This window comes from Falco punctatus (genome assembly GCF_963210335.1).
Source record: "Falco punctatus genome assembly, chromosome: 8".
In the NCBI taxonomy this organism is placed as follows: domain Eukaryota; kingdom Metazoa; phylum Chordata; class Aves; order Falconiformes; family Falconidae; genus Falco; species Falco punctatus.
The window spans coordinates 48861017-48881921 of record NC_137588.1 but is presented as its reverse complement, the minus strand read 5'-3'; the positions used below and the strand labels follow the sequence as shown (position 1 = coordinate 48881921).

Below are 20905 nucleotides of genomic sequence, written 5' to 3'. Positions count from 1 at the left end.
ATTATAAGTAGAAAATAGATCAGCTCTGCATTTTGACTAGGTGTTCAAAATAAAAATAAATAGGACCCTGAAATGAAATTGCTGTAATCCTAACTCTCAATACTAAAAATTTAATAGAGGTACTTGTGGTAATTAGCTGAAGTTAAACACGTCTTAGAGCTGAAACCTTGCCTGAGATGGGTTTTCTTGCATCATGTTTATGCAAATCAAAACACTGCTTTATCTAGCAACACCTCAACATTTAATTGTCTGGTGTTAGTTCCTGTAACAATAATCACATATCCATTTAGCTCTTTTAAATGAAAATCACTATGAGATTATAACAGGTTGAGTGGACTGAAAATGAAATTTGAAAATGAGGGAGAAAGCATGGAATTTATTTGCATCTCATTTATTCTAATTCATCTTCATAAATTCTTTAGTGAATGAAACAGAGCAAGTGCGTTGGAGCGTTGGGGGGAGCAGGTGGCAGACAAGGGAGGCTACGGCAGCTGGGACAGCTGTGGCACGTAGCCGTACAGATGGGGGGGCACTGCTGCAGAACGAACGCAGCGCCGGCACAAGCAGGGAGAGAGCATGCGGAGCCATCTCCTGAATCCCCAATTCAGAATCGAGCATGACTGAAAGGGATTGTTACTGTGTGCAATTCACTCATGAGTACTTACTGGAGCCCATGCCCCTTCTCCTCAACACTTAAAGGTGGCTTGTAAGAAAGATGGGGACAGAATTTTTAGTAGGGCTTGTTGCGATAGGACAAAGCATAATGGTTTAAAACTGAAAGAGGGAAGATTTACACTAGATATAAGGAAGAAATTTTTTACAATGTGGGTGGTGAAACACTGGGACAGGTTGCCCAGAATGGTGGTAGATGTCCCATCCCTGGAAGCATTCAAGATTGGTTTGGACAGGGCTCTGAGAAGCCTGGTCTAGTTGAAGATCTGATTGCAGGGGGAGGTCGGTCTAGATGACCTTTAAAGTCCTTTCCAACCCAAACTATTCAACTGCTCATCATGCTGTGGGCACGCCTGAACTGTACATGTCAGCCTCTGTAAACATGTCTGGACAGACTTCATTAAGCCAAGAAAGGAAGACCTGCTCATCACCGTTATCCCACTTACAGTCCACAACTACTTTGTGCACCATCTATTCAGTGTCTCGGGATAGTTTCAGATAAAGTCTTGGTAAGATTCTCTTCCGAAGATTTTTTGGTGCAGCATCATGTAAGTGATTTTTGTTTCAAGACCTTTACACAAGGCACAAAGGGCTTGTCCCTGCAGCCACGGGAGAACCAGATGTCCCTCTAAGTAGTGGAACAAAGGGGAAAGAGCTTGTTAGGTAATCTTCAGTCATGATACTTGTAATAGTGTTATTAGTGTTGCCAGGAAGAGTGGGAGTTAGTAATTTTGTTTGGGTTTCTATATAATTAATATGACACTACAATTACACTTAGACTCTCTGGTTTTACTTGTTTTACAAATTAAAATGATGTTACTGAATTATCCAAGCAGGTGCTTCTTTACTCTCCAAGTGATGTTTGTGTCTGTGCCTAGCTCTTGTCTGTGTAAGCATTAAAAAAAAACCCTAATACTTCCATTTTCTATGACAAAAAAGTGAATAACCTAGTTTTTGAGGAAAAGGAGGGTACCTGGAGTCAGGCTTTCCGACACACAGGTTACCGTTGCCATTACTGTAATGGAGAGAAGAAAACCCAGAAATCCCAACTGCTTTATGAAACTTCTGAAATTAAAAAACAAAACCAAAAAAACCCACCCCAACCAAAAGCTAAAAATTCAGTTTGTAATCTTTATGAAAGTCTTTTGTTGGCTTTTGCCTTGAAGGCAATCTGCCTGTCCTTAGGAAATTGGGACCTTTCAGTCATACACTGACCCTTTGTTGCAGCAAAATGTTGGGAAGTCAAAGCTCTCTTCTGCTTCCCTACCGGCTCTGTGGAGCGGGGCGGGGGTGTCATCAGGATGGAGCCTATGCTTACAGAACTAGAGTAACCAGTTCAGAAAGTACTGATGCCAGGTTTGGTGTCCCTCGCTTTGTTTCCATTACACTGGGAAAGCAGGGTATGATTTACTGTGCCAAGGTGTTTTAAAAATAATACCCTGTCTTTTCCTTGAGTCACAGAAGTTGTTGCTGGGATAACCTTCAGGAAAACTTACAGAAAAGAGCTTTTTCTAATAATCACCCACTGAGGAAATGCAAACTGTTAAAGAGCTAAATTTTATTAATGGAAAAAATTAAGATAATGAGCGATAATTTGAAATAATTATTTCTTTACAAACACAAAATCGTATTAATTTTAAATTTGCTTCCTGTATAACTGAATTCCTGCAGAGTTGGGTGGGATGGGAATTGGGTTTACCCCTCCCAGCAAAAATATCTCAGAATAACTTTTATGTCCTTGAGAAAGGCTCAGGGTTAATTTACATACTGTTTGATGTGCAGTTTAATTTTGGATAAGAGAAAATGTTGCTTAATCAAAGCTACTGTAAAATATAAGCTGGAGAACAAATCCACAGAAACTGATGAATACTTTTTAAGTAGTCATTGCTCTCAAATTATATCTAATTTAAAGACTTCTACTTTATTAATGATGCATCTACAATTAAATTACTTAAAAGCTTTATCAGATTACAGCATTAGCCTGAATTCTGTGGCTTAGCCTCCAGTGTATATGTTTGTGTATCTCTCATTATAGCACTCTGACTAGAAGCCTCTCCATTTTTATTCTTCTGTTCCTTTATTGCTGTTTTGCTCTTTTAAAAAATAATATCGAGCACTGAAACACTTCATGCTGTACTTTGATTTGGAAATTGTAACTGAAAACAATGGGAAAAAAAGAAAAATTATTTAACCTAATTATTTAGCACTTTTCTTTCTCAAAACTAGAAGTCCATCTTTCCCAGCCCGTATGATCAGGATTTTTAATCAGAAGAAATAAAACCTATGCCAAGTGGTCGGGTCCTGCTGAGGGATAAATGTAATGATGAAAACCTTAAATGAATGAATTCATAAGCAGGGCATTGCAGCTACAGAACCTAAGTGGCTAAACCTCAATGAAGGCACAAAATTATAATTTCTTCTGTTTTTCTTGGAGTCATTGTAAGGAAAAAGGCTAAGAACTACTGATGGCAGAAGTAGAAAAATTACTTCCTCGCAAAATAATTTGTTTCTCTGCTAAGTGCTAACACTCTGCACTTTAAGACTCAGGCGTGCTGCATGTCTGTTCTGTCAATAAGGGGAGCCTTTCTCTGTAAGATTACAGCTCCCGTGTTGCAAAGAGATGGGAAATATCCCAGTAAAACACTCAAAGTTCCATATTTAAATACACTGCAAAGCTGATAGCAAAAGCTAGCTAATAGGAAGACATCCTACACTTTTAAAAAACGTGGAGAAATCGGGTTCTCCGTCGTGCATGCTATTTGCATGCTGAAACCCCACGGAGGTGTAGTGCCTACTGCTCACTGAATGCAGCCTTCCTTCATTCCATAGGTGCACGGAAGGAATTTACTGTCCATCGATTACGACCGGAACATACGCACGGAAAAAATCTATGATGATCATCGGAAATTTACGCTGAGGATAATTTATGATCAGCTAGGACGGCCTTTCCTTTGGCTGCCTAGCAGTGGCCTGGCAGCTGTCAACGTGTCTTATTTCTTCAATGGGCGCCTGGCGGGCCTTCAGCGGGGTGCCATGAGCGAAAGAACAGATATCGATAAGCAAGGCAGGATCATATCGCGCATGTTTGCAGATGGGAAGGTTTGGAGCTACACCTATCTGGAAAAAGTAGGTGATGTGGTTTTACCTTCTGGTATTAGCTACAAGGAAGTCAAAGTACTATTTGGCTTCACTTGAAACTCTGTGCATAACATACACACAAATTATCTAAAATTTTATGTATTCCAGCTGTTAAGAAATACCTGGTCTCAAATTCCTTATTTTTCAATTAGTCAACTAATTTGACTAATTTTTAATGGCAAATACTTTGTTCAAGGTGTGTATCTTCTGATACTTTCCCAAAAGCCATTAGGCTGCCATATAATGGTATAAACTACCACAATGAAATGTGCTTTAAGACCAGAAATGCATGACTAAACCTGACAAAAGGTCAAGGTAGAAACAGGTAATTCACCTGTAATAATTATTTATAAAATGAAAATAGGGTAATGCATTTTTACTTAGTCTAAGACACTTCATTCATAGAAGTGTCTTAAATACTTCAAAATTGTTTCCCCTTTCCCTTCTTTGAACCTATTGTTTCAAGCAAACAAGAGCTGATGTTCTCGGCTTAGTTTCTCACATTTTTCACAGTAAGAGTTGTGAATTGCAACTGTTAGTGGAAAGGTAAATCTAGTCATTTATCACACTCCTCTGCATCCCTCAGTAAAAAAAGAAAAGAAAAAAAAAAAAAAAGTCCTACTAAAGGGAGGGTAGCTAATATGCTAGCTAGCCAACCTACACTCTCTCTGGAGTGTCAGCATATTGATTTCCAAGTAGCAGATCCTTTCATGAGGCAATCTGACAATATTCCCGGGCAGCTTTGTGCCCCTAACTAATGTATCTAATTCTCTTTTTATTTATTAAACAGCAGTGCCTCTGCAGTCAATTTTTCTCTTCTTTAATGCCCTCTCAGAGGTCACATGCTGAAAGCTAGTAACTGTGTATTCATTTTTCCCCCTGTAGTCCATGGTACTACTGCTTCAGAGTCAACGACAGTACATCTTCGAGTATGATTCTTCCGACCGCCTTCACGCCGTGACCATGCCTAGCGTGGCTCGGCACAGCATGTCGACTCACACCTCCGTTGGCTACATTAGAAATATTTATAACCCTCCTGAAAGCAACGCATCCGTGATTTTTGATTACAGTGATGACGGGAGGATTTTGAAAACATCATTTTTAGGCACTGGCCGACAAGTCTTCTACAAGTATGGAAAGCTATCCAAATTATCTGAAATTGTTTACGACAGCACGGCAGTTAATTTTGGATATGATGAAACTACAGGCGTCCTGAAAATGGTGAATTTGCAAAGTGGAGGGTTTTCCTGTACAATCCGCTATCGCAAAATTGGCCCTCTTGTTGACAAACAGATCTACAGATTCTCTGAAGAAGGTATGGTCAATGCGAGGTTCGATTATACGTATCACGATAACAGCTTTCGAATCGCAAGCATCAAACCCATAATTAGTGAGACGCCTCTTCCAGTTGATCTTTACCGTTATGATGAGATTTCTGGCAAAGTAGAGCATTTTGGCAAATTTGGAGTTATTTATTATGATATCAATCAGATTATTACTACAGCGGTTATGACACTGAGTAAGCACTTTGACACCCATGGGCGCATTAAAGAAGTTCAGTACGAAATGTTCAGATCCCTGATGTACTGGATGACTGTACAATATGACAGCATGGGAAGGGTAACTAAAAGAGAACTGAAACTTGGTCCTTATGCCAACACGACGAAGTACACCTATGATTACGATGGAGATGGACAACTGCAAAGTGTAGCAGTGAATGACAGGCCAACCTGGCGTTACAGTTACGATCTGAATGGAAACCTTCATCTCCTGAGTCCTGGAAACAGCGTCCGATTGATGCCTCTGCGCTACGACCTCAGAGACAGGATTACACGCTTAGGTGACATCCCATACAAAATTGATGATGATGGATTCCTGTGTCAGCGAGGCTCAGATGTGTTTGAGTACAACTCCAAAGGACTCTTAACGAGAGCTTATAACAAAGCAAACGGGTGGAGCGTTCAGTACCGTTATGATGGACTCGGCCGAAGGGCTTCCTGTAAGACTAATCTGGGGCATCATCTACAGTACTTTTATGCTGATCTTCACAATCCAACAAGGGTAACTCACGTCTACAACCATTCCAATTCAGAAATCACCTCTTTGTACTACGATCTGCAGGGCCACCTCTTTGCAATGGAGAGTAGCAGCGGGGAAGAATATTACGTCGCCTCTGATAACACAGGCACTCCGTTAGCTGTGTTCAGTATCAATGGCCTCATGATCAAACAGCTTCAGTACACGGCGTATGGGGAAATTTATTACGACTCTAACCCTGATTTCCAGCTGGTCATTGGGTTCCACGGAGGGCTGTATGATCCTTTAACCAAACTCGTCCATTTTACCCAAAGGGACTATGATGTCCTGGCTGGACGCTGGACATCTCCTGATTACACCATGTGGAAAAACATTGGTAAAGAACCTGCTCCTTTCAATCTGTACATGTTCAAGAGTAACAACCCTCTCAGCAACGAACTGGATCTAAAGAATTATGTAACAGGTGAGACTTCATTATGTTTCTTATAAATAACACTGCAGTTTGGGAGTTAGTTGATTTGGGAAAGAAATCAGACTTCTCTTTATGAGCCAATTGCTGAATGCTCCCATCAAGTTTGGCCATCTTCCTTTTTGTGCTGTGAAAAGGGCTGGCTGGTCCTGATTCTTTGATACTGCTGCTTCCTGAATGAAGGGCACTAAATGAGAAGCCATAATGTGTTATGGAGGCAGGTAGGAGGAAAATGCCTTAATATTCCATTTCAGCACAGCCATAGTGCTCTTCCTATTGAACTAGTATGAAGATGAGTTCATTCTGATTTTGTACAATAAAAAGCAGTGTCACCTACAAGAATCACCAGCAGGTTAGTTGCAGAATCGGGAACCAGAACTCCTCAGCATCTCTTCCCCTTAGGGCTACTTTCAGAATTAACTGCTAGCGGAGCCCATGGGCACATTACAAATTAGTACCAAGAATGGATTTAATTAAACCTCTTTCTCCATTTAACTTTTAATATGCAAACAGTCTTTAGTATTTAAAACAAAAATCTTGATGTTTTTGAAAATTATTTCCTCCTGAAAGACTTAAGAAATTTTCTGGAATGTGTAGAGCTGAGAAAGAGAAACAATAAAATAGTTTTGATTGCGTATGTTAGAATTGGGCAAAACTTGTAACCCCTTCTTAATCGGTAATAATTTTTCACTTAAGATCACACAGTACTTGAACTAGCTGCTGGCAATTTCTAAAAAGAAAGGTAATTAATATGTCTTCAGGAAAAGCTTTTTTCAGAATTGAATATGCAATATACAGTAATTAGAGCAGTGATATCATTTTTAAAAGGAGCTATCTTAATTTCAGCAGTAATTAGAATTTCAAGAAAAGTGTGCACTTTCTTCAAAGAAAATCATAGCAAGTTTCATTAGTATGTTGGGACCTAGATGTATGTGCAACACCCCATAGGTTCTACAGTAATACTTTGCAATTTGAAGATAGTGTGAAACTTCTCTGATAATACAAAACTATTGGGGACTAAAATTACCTTGGGATCAAAACCTGTTGTCCTAAATTCAACAAAATTCCAGTTTTCATACAGCACTGTTTGATGTAGATTTTCTCTGTCATCTTACAATATTTTGCTATGTTCTGAAATTGCATTCATTTAATTTATCCATCCACTGGATGAAATCTAGGAGGATATATTGCATTTTGGTATAATGCACACCTTATAGTCTGTAAAAATACTTCAGTGGTGATGAAAATATTTGTTGCTGTATGGAGCACAGATTAGCTTGCACAAGAAGAGATTATGGTGGCACTTTGGCTGTCATAGTTTAAAAAAATACAAACAGAAAAAAATACTTCCCCACCCCAATCCATTCTTACTGTTAACCCCTGGCGCTGCTGTATTCACAGCTGAAGAGGGATTCCTGTAGTAAGGCCAGTGCTGCAAGGCGTGTTGGCTAAGCAAAATAGTAACTACTTGAAATCTAGGTCCTTCTCTTTTTTTTGCAGAATTAGGGCAGCTGAAGTGAATTGTTCAGGAGATACTGTTATACTGTAAGATAAATGGAAGCCTTAAAAAGGAGCAGTAACCATGTGCTGGCCAAAGCTATAGGGAAAAATACGGTCAGGACTGTGTGATGGGAGATACATACAAATACCTTCATAGAAGCAGAGCATTTCACTTATTTTAGTGTCAGAATGGCTCAGAAAAGGCGACTTTCGCTGTCAAATGTCCTCAACCAAGAAGCATTACACTTTTTATAATGTAACATAACCTCTGCTAAAAGTTTGGGGGAAACAGGCTTTGCAAGAGCGAGCAGGTGCCATGTTGTGGCTGAGCATGTCCCGGGGGTCTGTAGGTGTTCAGGTGGGTGCTCTGCAGGTCTCTGCGTGTCCGTGGGCAGAGCCCGCTGTGCACCTGCGTGCTGCAGACACCATGCTTAGAGTGGCCTAAATTCAGGCAGCGACCCTTGCATGGAGCGTGCCTTGCCACAGCCATGTCTCCTGTCAAATGTGAAGTTTGGCTCACGCAGAGAAGCAGCAGTAGCAGCGTCAGAAGGCGTTGTAGGCCAGCAAGGGGAGAAGGCTACTTGCAGGAAAAGGCAGGAGTGATGTTTGAACAGGAATCCTCATGTTCATGTCCAAATCCAAGTCCAAAGCACAAGTGCCTGTGCTTCCACACTGCTTCGATCTCTGCGATGGCCAGAAAAGAGCAGCAGGAAGCATAAATGTAAAATGGGGTCATGGGGTTTTGGTAGGGTATTTTTTTGCTTAAAAACTTTATTTTGATAACTAAAATACATCATTAGTTCTTAATACCTGCTGAGTGAGAATTACTGTTATTCATTCAGTGGCACAGCTTTTTCAACTAGATATGAAGCCAGAGGTTTACTGGTCAGAGCTGGAACTTCCCGAAGCTCCCCCCAGAGCTGAGCTGTAACCCACCCATGCAAGTCTTACTTTTCCATACAGCCTGGAGGCATGGGAAGGACATTCATGGTGCCTAAATTTAGACATCTGAATTACAAGTCCAGCTTCTCACTGCATTTAATGGAGCCTCCCGAGACCTGATGACAGCTAATAGAAGTAGGACATAGAAGAGAAGCCGTGTATTTTCCCAAAGGACTTTCCAGATGGTTTTAGGAGTACTAACCTGATAAAACATCATTTTACAATACAGTTTGTAGGCTACAGTAGCCACAGCAGAAGGTGTCAGAAATGGAACAAGTAGTACATACGGTAAAATGTTTGGATAATCCATATGCTGTAATGTAAGAAGAATGGAAAAGGTGGTATATCCCTGATGAACTATTTAGGATAAATTCAAAGCAACATGTGCCTGTTCATGGTGGATTACTACAATTCTGCAAAGTGCCACACTGTAACATAAATTATGAGTTTCACTGCTACTTGAAATTAAAGAGGTCAATGATGGATTTCCTCATATTTTTATTTCTTGTGTTTATTATCCACATTTATTTCTCACTTACCTGCTTACTTTTGATTTTTAGATGTCAAAAGCTGGTTGGTGATGTTTGGATTTCAGCTTAGCAACATTATTCCTGGTTTCCCTAGAGCAAAAATGTATTTTGTGTCACCACCATATGAGTTGTCTGAGAGTCAAGCATGTGAAAATGGACAGGTAAGCAGAAACATGAAGTTATTTTTCTTGATAAATTTGCCCCACTTTACAAATATAACTGCTGGCTCTTCTGTAGTCACAGCAGAAGGCCAAGTATTTATTTCAGTGTAAAATGAAGTGAGTAGCTAGGTTTTATACCAATAACATATGCTTTTCTTGCCAGCCTTTGTTGTTATCATAATTACAGTGTCATTGGTTTGTCTTTTATTGAGTTCTTCCTTGATTAACAAGTTGTAACTCGATTAACTTGATTAGCAATGACAAAGGCAGACTTTGTCAGGGTAATTTATCATCTGTTGTACCTTTGGTAAAACCATCCTAATAACATGTGTGTTGCAATAAACTTAGGTTGGTACTTGCTGTACTGCTACGGAAAGGTTCTGCTTCTCACCCTGTAATAGGATTCCTCATCGTTTCTGTCTGATGCTTTTCATAATTAGAGGCTTTGGTTCGCTACTCCAGTTACCACAGTTAACTTTAGTTACAGTATGCTTACTTGTCAGGTTAAGGGTGGAAAAGGGTATGTGCTTCAATGTTTATAATAAATTCCAACCCATTTAATAAACTTAAAAAGAGTACTAGGCCAATTTCAAACTTAGTCTTTGCTTGGCTTACTTCGCTTTTGTGGTAATAGAACAGAAATTATCATATAAACCTAGACGTACCACGTTCACAGGCTTTTAAGTAATTTGAGGGTCTAAATGCCCTCTTCAGGAATTGCTTTGGAATTTTGGAACCCAAATCTCATCGATTTTTAAAAAGCCTTACATTCATAAGCATTTTAGTCATAGATACTGGCTGAAATCTCTGGGCAAAAGTGTTCCAAAGTTAAGTGCCATCTTTTAATAGATGGATTCTGTTTGTTTCCAACTCTGATGAAAATCATGCTGGGCTTGGGTCTTACTTATTCTTGTAATGGACACTATATAGTTTCCCAAAATTGAGATTTTTGGTACGTATATGCTACAAAGGGTGATGAAGGAGAAATATTTTTTCCTATCAGTGATATCAAAGAATAATTTGCGAAATGAGTATTTACCTGATTCTAAAAAGGGTATGTATATGGTGGTCCTCCCATAGCACAGAATTTTTCACTGCATGGTTTTCCTTTAAAAAAACAAAGCAAAGATTAGCATTAGTTTCTGAAATGAGTATTTTCAGCTCTGTATCTTCTTTGGTGGTTTTTGTTTTACTTTGTTTTGCTTTCCCCAGCTAATTACAGGAGTTCAGCAGACAACGGAAAGACACAACCAAGCTTTCATGGCTCTTGAGGGACAGGTCATATCTAAAAGATTACATGCCAGTATTAGAGAAAAAGCAGGTCACTGGTTCGCAACAACCACTCCTATCATTGGGAAAGGAATCATGTTTGCTGTGAAGGAAGGCCGGGTAACCACCGGCATTTCCAGCATAGCCACAGACGATAGCAGAAAGATTGCCTCTGTCCTTAATAGTGCTCACTACCTGGAAAAAATGCACTACAGCATTGAGGGGAAGGATACCCATTACTTTGTCAAGATAGGCTCAGCTGACAGCGACCTTGTCACCCTCGCGATGACCAGCGGGCGGAAGGTCCTGGACAGCGGGGTCAATGTCACCGTCTCCCAGCCCACTCTCCTCGTCAATGGCAGGACTCGAAGGTTTACCAATATTGAGTTTCAGCATTCCACCCTGCTGATCAACATCCGCTACGGACTGACCCCCGACACGCTGGATGAGGAGAAGGTGAGAGTGTTAGACCAGGCTCGGCAGCGAGCCCTGGCATCAGCCTGGGCCAAGGAGCAGCAGAAGGCACGGGATGGCCGAGAGGGCAGCCGCGTATGGACAGACGGAGAGAAGCAGCAGCTTCTGAACACGGGAAGGGTTCAAGGTTACGAGGGATATTATGTCCTGCCCGTGGAGCAGTACCCAGAGCTAGCAGACAGTAGCAGCAACATCCAGTTTTTAAGACAGAATGAAATGGGAAAGAGGTAACAAATTAACCTGCTGTCATCCTGTGCTGGATGAATCAGTAGTCATAACTGTTATCTCCTCTCCTAAGGAGATGAAGACCTACATGGGGGCACTAGGCTGAGCTACTCTGGGATAGTAAGTGGCAAAAAAGCTCATATTTTTTGAGTTCAATGCTACTGTTCAAGTGATTAAAAACCACATCCTGAAGTGGACTAAAGCCAGACTGAAAACTCTAACCATACAAATTAAAAAGTACCCCTGAAATATTACCCACTTGTTCTGGGTCTAAAGAAAAACAAAAAGAAGGCCTCGTATTGTATTACCTCACTCCATTCACACGTGAGCAAACTAAGAAATCCAAGTGGGCCACTTTCACTAACCAGCTGATGAAACACAGATGATTCAGACTGCTTGTTTGATAAATATCCAAGAGGTTTTCATTTAAAGCAAAATACAGGTGCATTTAAAACATGACTTTGGGGTGATTTGTGTGTAGCAACTGGAGGACAATGAGAATGCAAGTGAGAGCGCACTGGAAATAGTAAAGAAAAATATATTTAAAAGTAACAAAACCACACTTGCACTCTGACCCTCCACTTGTCTGGCCTGAAGCTTAACTTATTCAAAGAGGGCAGAGTGTAAAGTTACATTCAAAATGGTGGCTATAAATCACTACAAATAAATTTCATACTCTGTTTGTCTTTGAAGATTTCCATTGTGGACAGTATAACACAGTTACAGGGTGTAGTCTGTTTAGATTCAGTAGTTTGTTGGTATCAGTTCCAGTAGAGCTGTGGGCATTGTGTTACACTATTGCAAATGGGCACCACGTCAGATCACCCTGTACATACATCAGCCAGAAGGCACAATCACTGTTTCAGATTTAAAAATTATTAGTGTGTTTGTTTGGTCGAGAAACTGAGACAATCACATTACAGTCACCACAAAAAAATACAAAAAAAAAAAAACAAAAAAACACCCAAAAAAAAAAAAAAAAAAAAGAAAAGAAAAAAAGAAAAAAGTCTAATAAGAACTTTGGTACAAGAACTTTTTTGTAATATACATGTATGAATTGTTCATTGAGTTTTTATATTAATTTTAATTTGCTGCTAAGCAAAGACTAGAGACAGGCAAAGATAATTTATGGCAAAGTGTTTAAATTGTTTATACATAAATAAAGTCTTTAAAACTCCTGTGAATTATTTGTCTTCCGTTGTTAGATCTTTTAAAAATGAAAGATTAGTGTCTTACTGTCACCTAATGCACACGGCATCTTACATGTCAGAATGGCTTCTGTTGTTGCACTGTGGGTTCTACAGAGGGCTGGTCCTTTGCTCTCTGGGTAAGCGAAGTCCTACACACGCATCACCTGGAACTCCACTTAGGACACCGCAGAAAACTGGTAAATGCTTTAGAAGTTCCCCCTCTGCAGCTCACGACTAGCAACCCTCAAACTGCTGTGTTTCAGTCCTGGAATTATTTTAATCGCACTACAATAACCTCCAAATGGTTTGAAAATGCAGTAACGTAAGTTTAAATGGAACATGGAAGGCCGTACTGCGAGCCAGGAAGGCTCCATGAAATCTGTCTTCTGTGGGAGATTGCTTATTTCTGCCACAGTTAGGCATCGGAGGTAAGATCAAAGACCCTTTCCCCAGCAGTCACACATGATGTTAAAGGGGAACCACCCATCAGCCAGAGCCCTGCTGCTTTCGTCTCATTTAAGTATGTAGCTAGGGAGCTCTACTTAATTTTGAGAACAGTTTTGCCTTTGCAGTTTTGCAAATGAGGTTTTTAATGACTCATGATACCGATAGAGATGCTCGAGCTGATTATGGGCATTAATTCACTCTGGGGCATTTTTAAAGCCGAACAGTTCAGTGGCTGTGTTGTGTAACACCTAGAGCACTCAGAAAGTGCATCTCATTTTTGCGGTGCCAGCAAGAGCCGTCCTGTTCTGACCAGGGCGTTGTGCCTGTGTTTGCCCCATGCAGCACACGCGCTGGAACCCCAAGCCCCATCACTCATCCTCTGGAGGAAGAGTCTGGTACATTTTCAGATGAAGTCCTGTATGTCTATCACTGCAGATGTTTTTCTGTGCTGATGGACTTGAAGTGCCGTTATGTTATCAGACTGTTCTTTACAAGGGAAACCTCTTAGAGTGTTGTTACTTTTTTTTAACAGAGGCATAAACCATGAAATCACAAGGTGGAGGCGCTTTTCACTATCAGTTTTTTCCGGATTACCCTTGCCCAGTATTGGTAAGCTTCTTAGGTCATGTTTTAGAATGGAATTTTTCTTGCAGTTGGGAGGGTTGAAACGAGAACCTGTTGCACCGTCCCTGATGCCCTTCATTCTGTTACCATTCTCCTAAAGCTGAAACTCTTCAGAATGAGATTCTGCTGCTTCAAAGGGAAATTTAGTTAAGCTAAAAGTGAAGTACCCTTTTTAATATTAATTACTATGGGAGGAGATGTAGCAGATTTGCAGAGGATGCACTCCCTACCTAGCTCCTTTGCAAGTAACATACACATCATCAGCATGTTCTTAAACACAGCTTTTGAAAGTGGCCCAGTCACACTTGCAAAATACTCACCAGGGACCATCTAGCCAGGACTACCCGTGGTTCCCAGGCCTGTCTGCAGCTTAGCACAGGTCCCGTGGAAAGCCCCAGCAACACGCTTTTGAGCTCTTAGACCCAACTAACTGTTGTGCTGGACCTGACCAAGGTCATTCCCAGCGTGACCTGGTGGCTCTGCCACTGGGGTTTGTGTTTCCCTGCGGACTCCTTGCTGCTTTAACCATGTCTCAGCAGGGCACTCTCCCAGCCTGTCCTTCAGGCAAGTAAACTGTGGCACGTCCAGCTGCTTAGAAAACCCTTGTGTGCATCGAGGAGATGAGAAGAATTCCTGTAGTTTGTGATTATGACAAAGAGGTAGGTGCTGTCATGTCTGGAAAAACCAGCAGACTCTGAGAGGCCATACTAAAGAGCTCTTTTTCACATAACAAATGGGGAGATAACTGGCCTGATGTGGCCGTGGCCAACCGCCAGCTGCCTCCTCTCCTGTGGTCCCACCTGAGTTTCCCATTCCCTGAGGTATCTTGTTCTCCCTTTTCCTTTCTACAACCCTCCCTTCCCTCAAACTGGTATCTCCAGTCCCTCTCAAAGCCCTTGCTTTCCCCCTCTCCTCCTTGCTACACTTTTCTGTTTGGAATAGACGACCAACCGACAGCAACGCCCAGGAGGCAGGAACTGGGCTCCTTCATATGGGAGAGCAGCGAAGCAGTGGCTTTAACAGTGACACTGTGGGGGGCTGTGTCCCCAGCAGCATGGCGACCAGGGCAGGCTGAGGGCAGCCGTGCAAGGGCCTGGCTGGAGGAGCGCTCCTCGCTGGGGGAGGCGCAGCGCATGAGCCAGGCCAGCCGTTAGGTTTGCCCTTGTAACTCACCTGAGCACAAGCAGAGGTGCCTGCAGAGCGAACACCGCTCCGAGAACAGGCCTCTGTTTGCAGCTAAAACCGGGTGAAGAATCGGCATTAGGGTACGTTTCCATGTTTCCCATTGGATTGCTGTAACTGAAGGGATTTGGTATTTATAACCTTGCATTTCAGCTTGAAAAAAACTGTTCTGCTTCTTGACTTAGCCCAAAGCCTGGGACGTGGCTGGCAGTGGTAGGCGCGTGTCTCGGCACACCCTGCTCCTCACCACCACTGGTGTTTTCCCTCTCGAGGTTGCACTCCACAGCATTCTGGCCACGTGATGGCAGTTCTGCCCATGAGACGCTCAGAGCTACCGGCCTTTGCCTCCCTGACCCTGAGTGCCATGGCAGCCTGCCTTAGTAGCCTCGCTGCGTCCCAGATAAAGGCACCAGCAGACGCTCCTCCTAAAGCTGGGCCAGGCCAATGGATCCACGATACTCCCATGGGAACAAATGTGGGGAAGGAAGCGTTTATACCCCTTTTTTTTTCCCCTTTGCTACCTGCACTGCAAGGGCTGACACACCTCCCGCTGGGCTCCAAGAAGGTGCAGAACCTGCCTGAAGCCTGCATGGGAGCCGGGCTCCGGTACCGTTCACTTTCACCTCCCGTCCCTTGGGTAATGTAGCCACTCAGAAGGTTCCTGCCAGAAATGACTGTGCCAACAGCATTCTACCTCTGTAATATTACCCTGTAAGCCCCTGATCATTGTGTAGCCCAGCTTTATCATTTCTGGAGGAGCTGAAGAGCTAAGTACCCCTTGTCTCCTCTGGACATGACCGTAGCACCTCCTGCCAAGGCTCTCTTTTGTCTGTTGGTCAAGAGCTTCCTGCGCAAATGAGCACCAGCCTTCCTGGGAATCCGAGAAAACTACATCAGAACTGAGTGCCAGTGAATAATTTCCATTAACTGTTTTGTACTATAATTTCGGCCGGGTTGACCCTTTTGCCACCAGCATGCAAACACTTCTAAAGCGCTCAGTGATGATCAAACATGGGAATATGTTTGACATTCAGCTTTGAGGCTACAGCCCTAGGAAACTCAAATGGTATTTTGTGACCCTGTTGTACTGTCCTGCACTCATCTGGTGATCTTGCATGAGAAGTGCATGTTAAAGTCACTCATATACTCAGGTGGCCTTTGTTTCCACTGTGCATCGGTTCAAAAGCGAGCTCTTGCCTTTCCAGCTAAGGTAGGATGGCCATGCAAGTCCTACACCGCCCAAACATTAAGCACAAGGCCCTTAATCTTAGGACACACCAATTTATCTGGAAGACAAGACCTTCTATAGCTGTAATTTTTTCTCTAAAGAAGAACTAAGAGTAGCTGTCCCCGGGCAATCCTGAATGTGGGAATGGGGCGTTACTAGCAGATGTAGAGTCTAACAGGCTCCATGGCTGGAGCTGAGTGGGACAACGAAGAGGTACTGGGACCCCTCTGCCTCTGAAATTTCCTGCCAGCAAGGAACGTTCCTTCCCAACCTCTACAGGTACAGCCTGTGGCGTAAAGGTTTCTTATTCACAAGGATCACTTAGTTTAAACCTTATTTGTTGTAATCTGGCATTCCTCTGGGCTCAAACTCACTTTTCCTCAGCGGCACCAAGTGCCAAGGGCTGCGTGCTTACAGAAGAGATTAAGATGGGGCCATCACTCGCCACAGTGCAGTTGCTGAGGCAGGTGCAAGACATGTTACTTGCCCGATACCCGAATTAGGAGAGAGAACTTTGGGCCTTGCAGTCCCTTTCAGCCCACGGAACCCAGTGCAGGAGTGCTGGCTCTAGCAGGTGCCTCCATGGGGCAGGGGCTGTCACAAGAGGTTCCTGGTGTTGGTAGGTATAAGTATAGCTGCAGTATAAGCTGTAACGGCTTGTTTAGGTCCGTAGTATCTAAATTCTCTCTCCCTTGCCATGTATGTTTGTCATCTCCCTAACAGGCAGAGTTTTATGCAATGCCTGAACATGACCAAGAGCTCTAGAAAGGCAGCTACCATTGCCACTGTCAAAGCACAAACTCCCCTGTGTTGATAAAGCCTTTTCTGCTTCTGCCTAACCCAACGCAGCCGTGCTGGGCAGCTCTAGGGTCACAGTCATGAACCGTGCGTATCTACAGCAGCATCTGATGGGTGATTACCTGAGCTACTAGGAAGAGCAAGCAGTATTTAACAAGCAGCCGCGACTGGGTCACACAACAGGCATCGCAACATGCTTTGCAGCACCCTCACAGCTGGACCCATCACACTAATGAGCTAAGCTGGTAATTTTAACCTCAGCTGGTCGAGATCACTATGTCAGCTCAGCCTCATCACCACCACCACCCAAATTAAACAGAAACTGAGAGGTGGAAGCATTGGTGTGGTGTGTTCAGGTACCCAAGGCAGGCATTCAGCCAGATGACCCAGGCAAGGAATGAGAAGGCAGAGGCTGGACCCTGCCAGCCTTTCCCACACATTGTTTGGGTGTCTGCCTGCGAGCACCATGCATGCTGCAGGCCAGTCAACTTCTGCAACCATCGGCTCCAGGAGCCACTTCTTAACCTGAGGAACGTGTGGTTTGCATCAAGGCAAGAGCAAGTGCTCCCGCAAATGCTTTGCACCTACCCATGTGCTTCAGTTGGCCTGCAGGTGCCACCAGCCCTGCCCAGACTTCCCTGCCTCTCCTGCAGCAGGAGTGAGGTATTCCACTTTCCAGAAGTTCTGCAGTAGCTCTTCAAAGTACTTATTTAATGTTAACAGGTTAGGCTTTCCCTTATTGCCTTGTTCACTGAAATATTTGTGTAGCATCTTAGCCTCTACTAAGGATTTAATAGTTCTGGGGTTAGAGTCAGGCTACTTCTGTGGTGCTTCTGAGCCAAGGGGGGCAGGGGGGGAAGCAAGTAATAAAGTAAAATGTGGTAAAAACACCATGGGAGAAAGCTGTGTGCCAGCTTTTAGAGAGAAGCAAGTGAATGCAGCCAATTTATAAATCCTTAACAAATAGGATTTACAATGGAAGTGGCAGTTAAGCCATCATGAGTGCAGAAGGTGGCAGGCAGTATGCTGTAATGCTATCTGTGCTGTGTTACAGCAGCTCAACAGCATCGCTATTGGAGAAATTATATTTACAGAAGTTTTACATCTTTAGATAACAGCTTCTGGCAGGCTTTAGTTTAATTTTGTGGTTGCATATAAAAGGAAAATCTGCCAGCAGACTTGTGTTGGCTGTACTGCTGCCTATACTGCTAAAGGCCAGGCCTTGTGACTGCTTCAAACACCTCTCCCTTCCCCAAACTTTGTTAACTGAAGCCATCATCTAAATGAAAGTAAATTACTGAGAAACATTATTCAGTGCTATAAATCAGGAATGCCACTATTTCATTTCTAGTGGTCAGCAATAGTCGATTACTCAGTAGGTGCTTCTTGAAAAATCAAACCTGTTTCATCTGTCAGAAGTTCTTCCTAGAGATAAAAATCAAATTCCTGTTTGCCTCTGTGGGCTATAGTGCTTTGTGAAGACATCCCTGCCTTAATGCCTTGGTTTCTGCCCAGGTGGCGAAGGCAGGACATTAAAAAGCCCATCACAAAGCACTTGAGAGTATTTCCACACCTGACACAGCAGAGGGCCTTTATTAAAAAGGGGGGGTGGGGGTGATGGGGCTGGGTTTGGCCTCCAGCTCCTTTCTTTAGGTTTTGCAGAGCCATGGGATGGGTGAGGTTAAGCCACTGCTAAAAGCAGGGGCTCAGAACCATGTCCAGCTGGGTTTTAAACATCTTCAAGGATGGAGACCATAAACTCTCTGGGCACCCTGCTCCACTGCTCAGTCACCCTCACGGTAAGATTAGTTTTCCTTATATTTAACCAGAATATTCTGTATTTCTACCTGTGCCCGTTGCCTCTTGTCCTGTCGCTGGGCACCACCAAGATGATCCTGGCTCCCTTGTCGTTACTTCTCCCCTCTGATGTTTGTGCATGCTGGTAAGATCTCCCTGTGCCATGTCCTCTCCAGGCTGAACAGTCCCAGCTCTCTCAGCCTCTGCCCCGCTACATCAGCTGCTCTAGTCCCTTCATCATCTTAACGGCCCTTAGCTGGGCCCTCTCCATGTGTGTCTGTGTCTGTCTTGTACAGGGTCACCCAGAACCAGGCTCAGCACTCCAGATGTGTCACTAGCACTGAGCAGAGGAGAAAGATCCCATCCTCAGCCTGCTGGTGATGCTCTGGCTAATGCAGCCCAAGATGCTGTTGGTCTGCTTTGCCACAAAGGCACGTTGCTGGCTCACGGTCAACATGTTGTCCCCTAGGCCCTTACTGGAAAGCTGCTTTGCAGCTGAGTGGCCCCCGGCGTGTGCCGGTGCTTGGGGTTGTTCCTCCCCAGGGACAGGACTGCACTTCCCTTGGCTGAACTTCATGTGTTTCCCATCAGCCCCGTTCTCCAGCCTGCCCCCCTGGACAACAGAAGACCCTCTGGCTTACCAGCCGCTCTGCCCAGAACCTCACCCTGTTGCCAGGACCCTTAAAAGGTAGCAGGGAATGGCCCGGCAGCGCCATCGGCTGGCTCCCTCAGCGTGCATCCCAGCATGTCCCAGGGACTTGTCCATGCCCCGAGTGTTGTTCCCTCACCTCACCCCCTGCCCCTGAGGGTAAGTCCTCCTTTTTCCAGACTCCCTGGGCAAGGTGAAGGCAGATCTTACTGAGAAAACCCTGAGGCCGTGAAGGCATGGAGTACCTTGGCCTTGTCTGTGTCACCAAGTGCCCCACCACGGCTGGGCAGTGGGTTCCTGCTGCTGTGCTCACCTTGGCACAAACACAAAGCGCCTGTGCGGCTGCATTGCCCCACGCTGAGCCTCACAGCAAAGCACACAAAGCAGCTTCAGCGGTGGGTGGCCGGGAGCCACCGGGAGCTCAGCCCAGCTGCAGCCATGCCGGCCTTCGCTGCTCCCGCATGGGCACAGAGTGGAGCCGCTGGGCGGTGCCGGGCACCACGGGCGGTGCGGGTAGGGCTGGCAGTGCCGGGCACCACGGGCGGTGCGGGTAGGGCTGGCAGTGCCGGGCACCGTGGGCAGGGCGGGTAGGGCTGGCAGTGCCGGGCACCACGGGCGGTGCGGGTAGGGCTGGCAGTGCCGGGCACCGTGGGCGGTGCGGGTAGGGCTGGCAGGGACGGGCAGTGTGGCCGCTTGTGCCCGCCCCTGTGCAGGGAGCACCCCTGTGCAGCAGAGTGTGGGTCCGCTGTGCTTCCTACAGCCTCTTCCTCTCCATATGTTTTGGCGCAGGTAAAGGTAAAATATTGTTTGCAGTCATATTTGATATGTGGTAACACAACTGGAAAACTCACTGCAACTTATAATCGATGCCTGTTTGCCTGAGGACGCGGGTCCAGTTTCTCAGGTGTGTAGTGTGCTTCCACCAGCCACGCTGGCCGCCTGCAGCCCCCGGCAGGTATTTCAGCCGCTGCATAACCCCAGTCTAGCCACCCATACCTGCTCTGAGGGGTGAAGGCACAGGCAGTATTAAACACCAGCTGGGCAGGCTGGCAGCAGTCTTGTGGCTTTTTTTTATAATTGGTTGCAAACAGGTGCTGAGGTACAAACAGACTGTCTCCTGTTCTTAACCTCTGCTGTCAAGAGTGGTTCCAAAGAATGTTTATCAATATGGTGATAGGCACTTTATATATATAAATATAAAAAAATATATATAAACCCTCTTACCACTGGCTGAGGATGAATGCTGCGGACATAGGTCTCCCCTGGCTTCACACGAAGTCTCATCCTCGGTACTACGGGGCCTTTGAGAGGAGAGGTGGGTTGGTAGCCACACCAGGAACACTCAGGGCTGTGCTACCAGTGCAGCTGTAAAGCAGCACTAGGATTACTAAAGCATGGAATAAGCAGTCCTTGGAGTCCTAGCCACTTTCTAAGTATTTTCTAAGTGAAACCACGCTGCTTTAAATGGACAGTTGTTTCTTTATTGTCTCTGATGTATGTAGTTAAGTAACAAGGTGGGGTTTGTTGGCTGTGGGGTTTTTTCTTTCTTTGCTGCTGCAGCTGTGAGGCCGCT

At 44.2% G+C, this 20905-nt stretch overlaps 1 protein-coding gene across 20 annotated transcripts in view; it reads left to right on the top strand.

Moving 5' to 3' along the window:
- The window catches only part of TENM2 (teneurin transmembrane protein 2), a 1028597-nt gene extending 1009018 nt beyond the window's left edge, over positions 1-19579 (top strand). For all 20 annotated transcript variants that reach the window (XM_080399947.1, XM_080399949.1, XM_080399942.1 and 17 more), the window contains 4 exons: positions 3502-3798; positions 4696-6310; positions 9319-9449; positions 10662-19579. In XM_080399947.1, the coding sequence (XP_080256073.1) occupies positions 3502-3798; positions 4696-6310; positions 9319-9449; positions 10662-11423 (2805 nt within the window). In that variant the 3' untranslated portion in view covers positions 11424-19579. The remainder of the gene's footprint in view (positions 1-3501; positions 3799-4695; positions 6311-9318; positions 9450-10661) is intronic.
- Positions 19580-20905: the final 1326 nt, after the last annotated feature.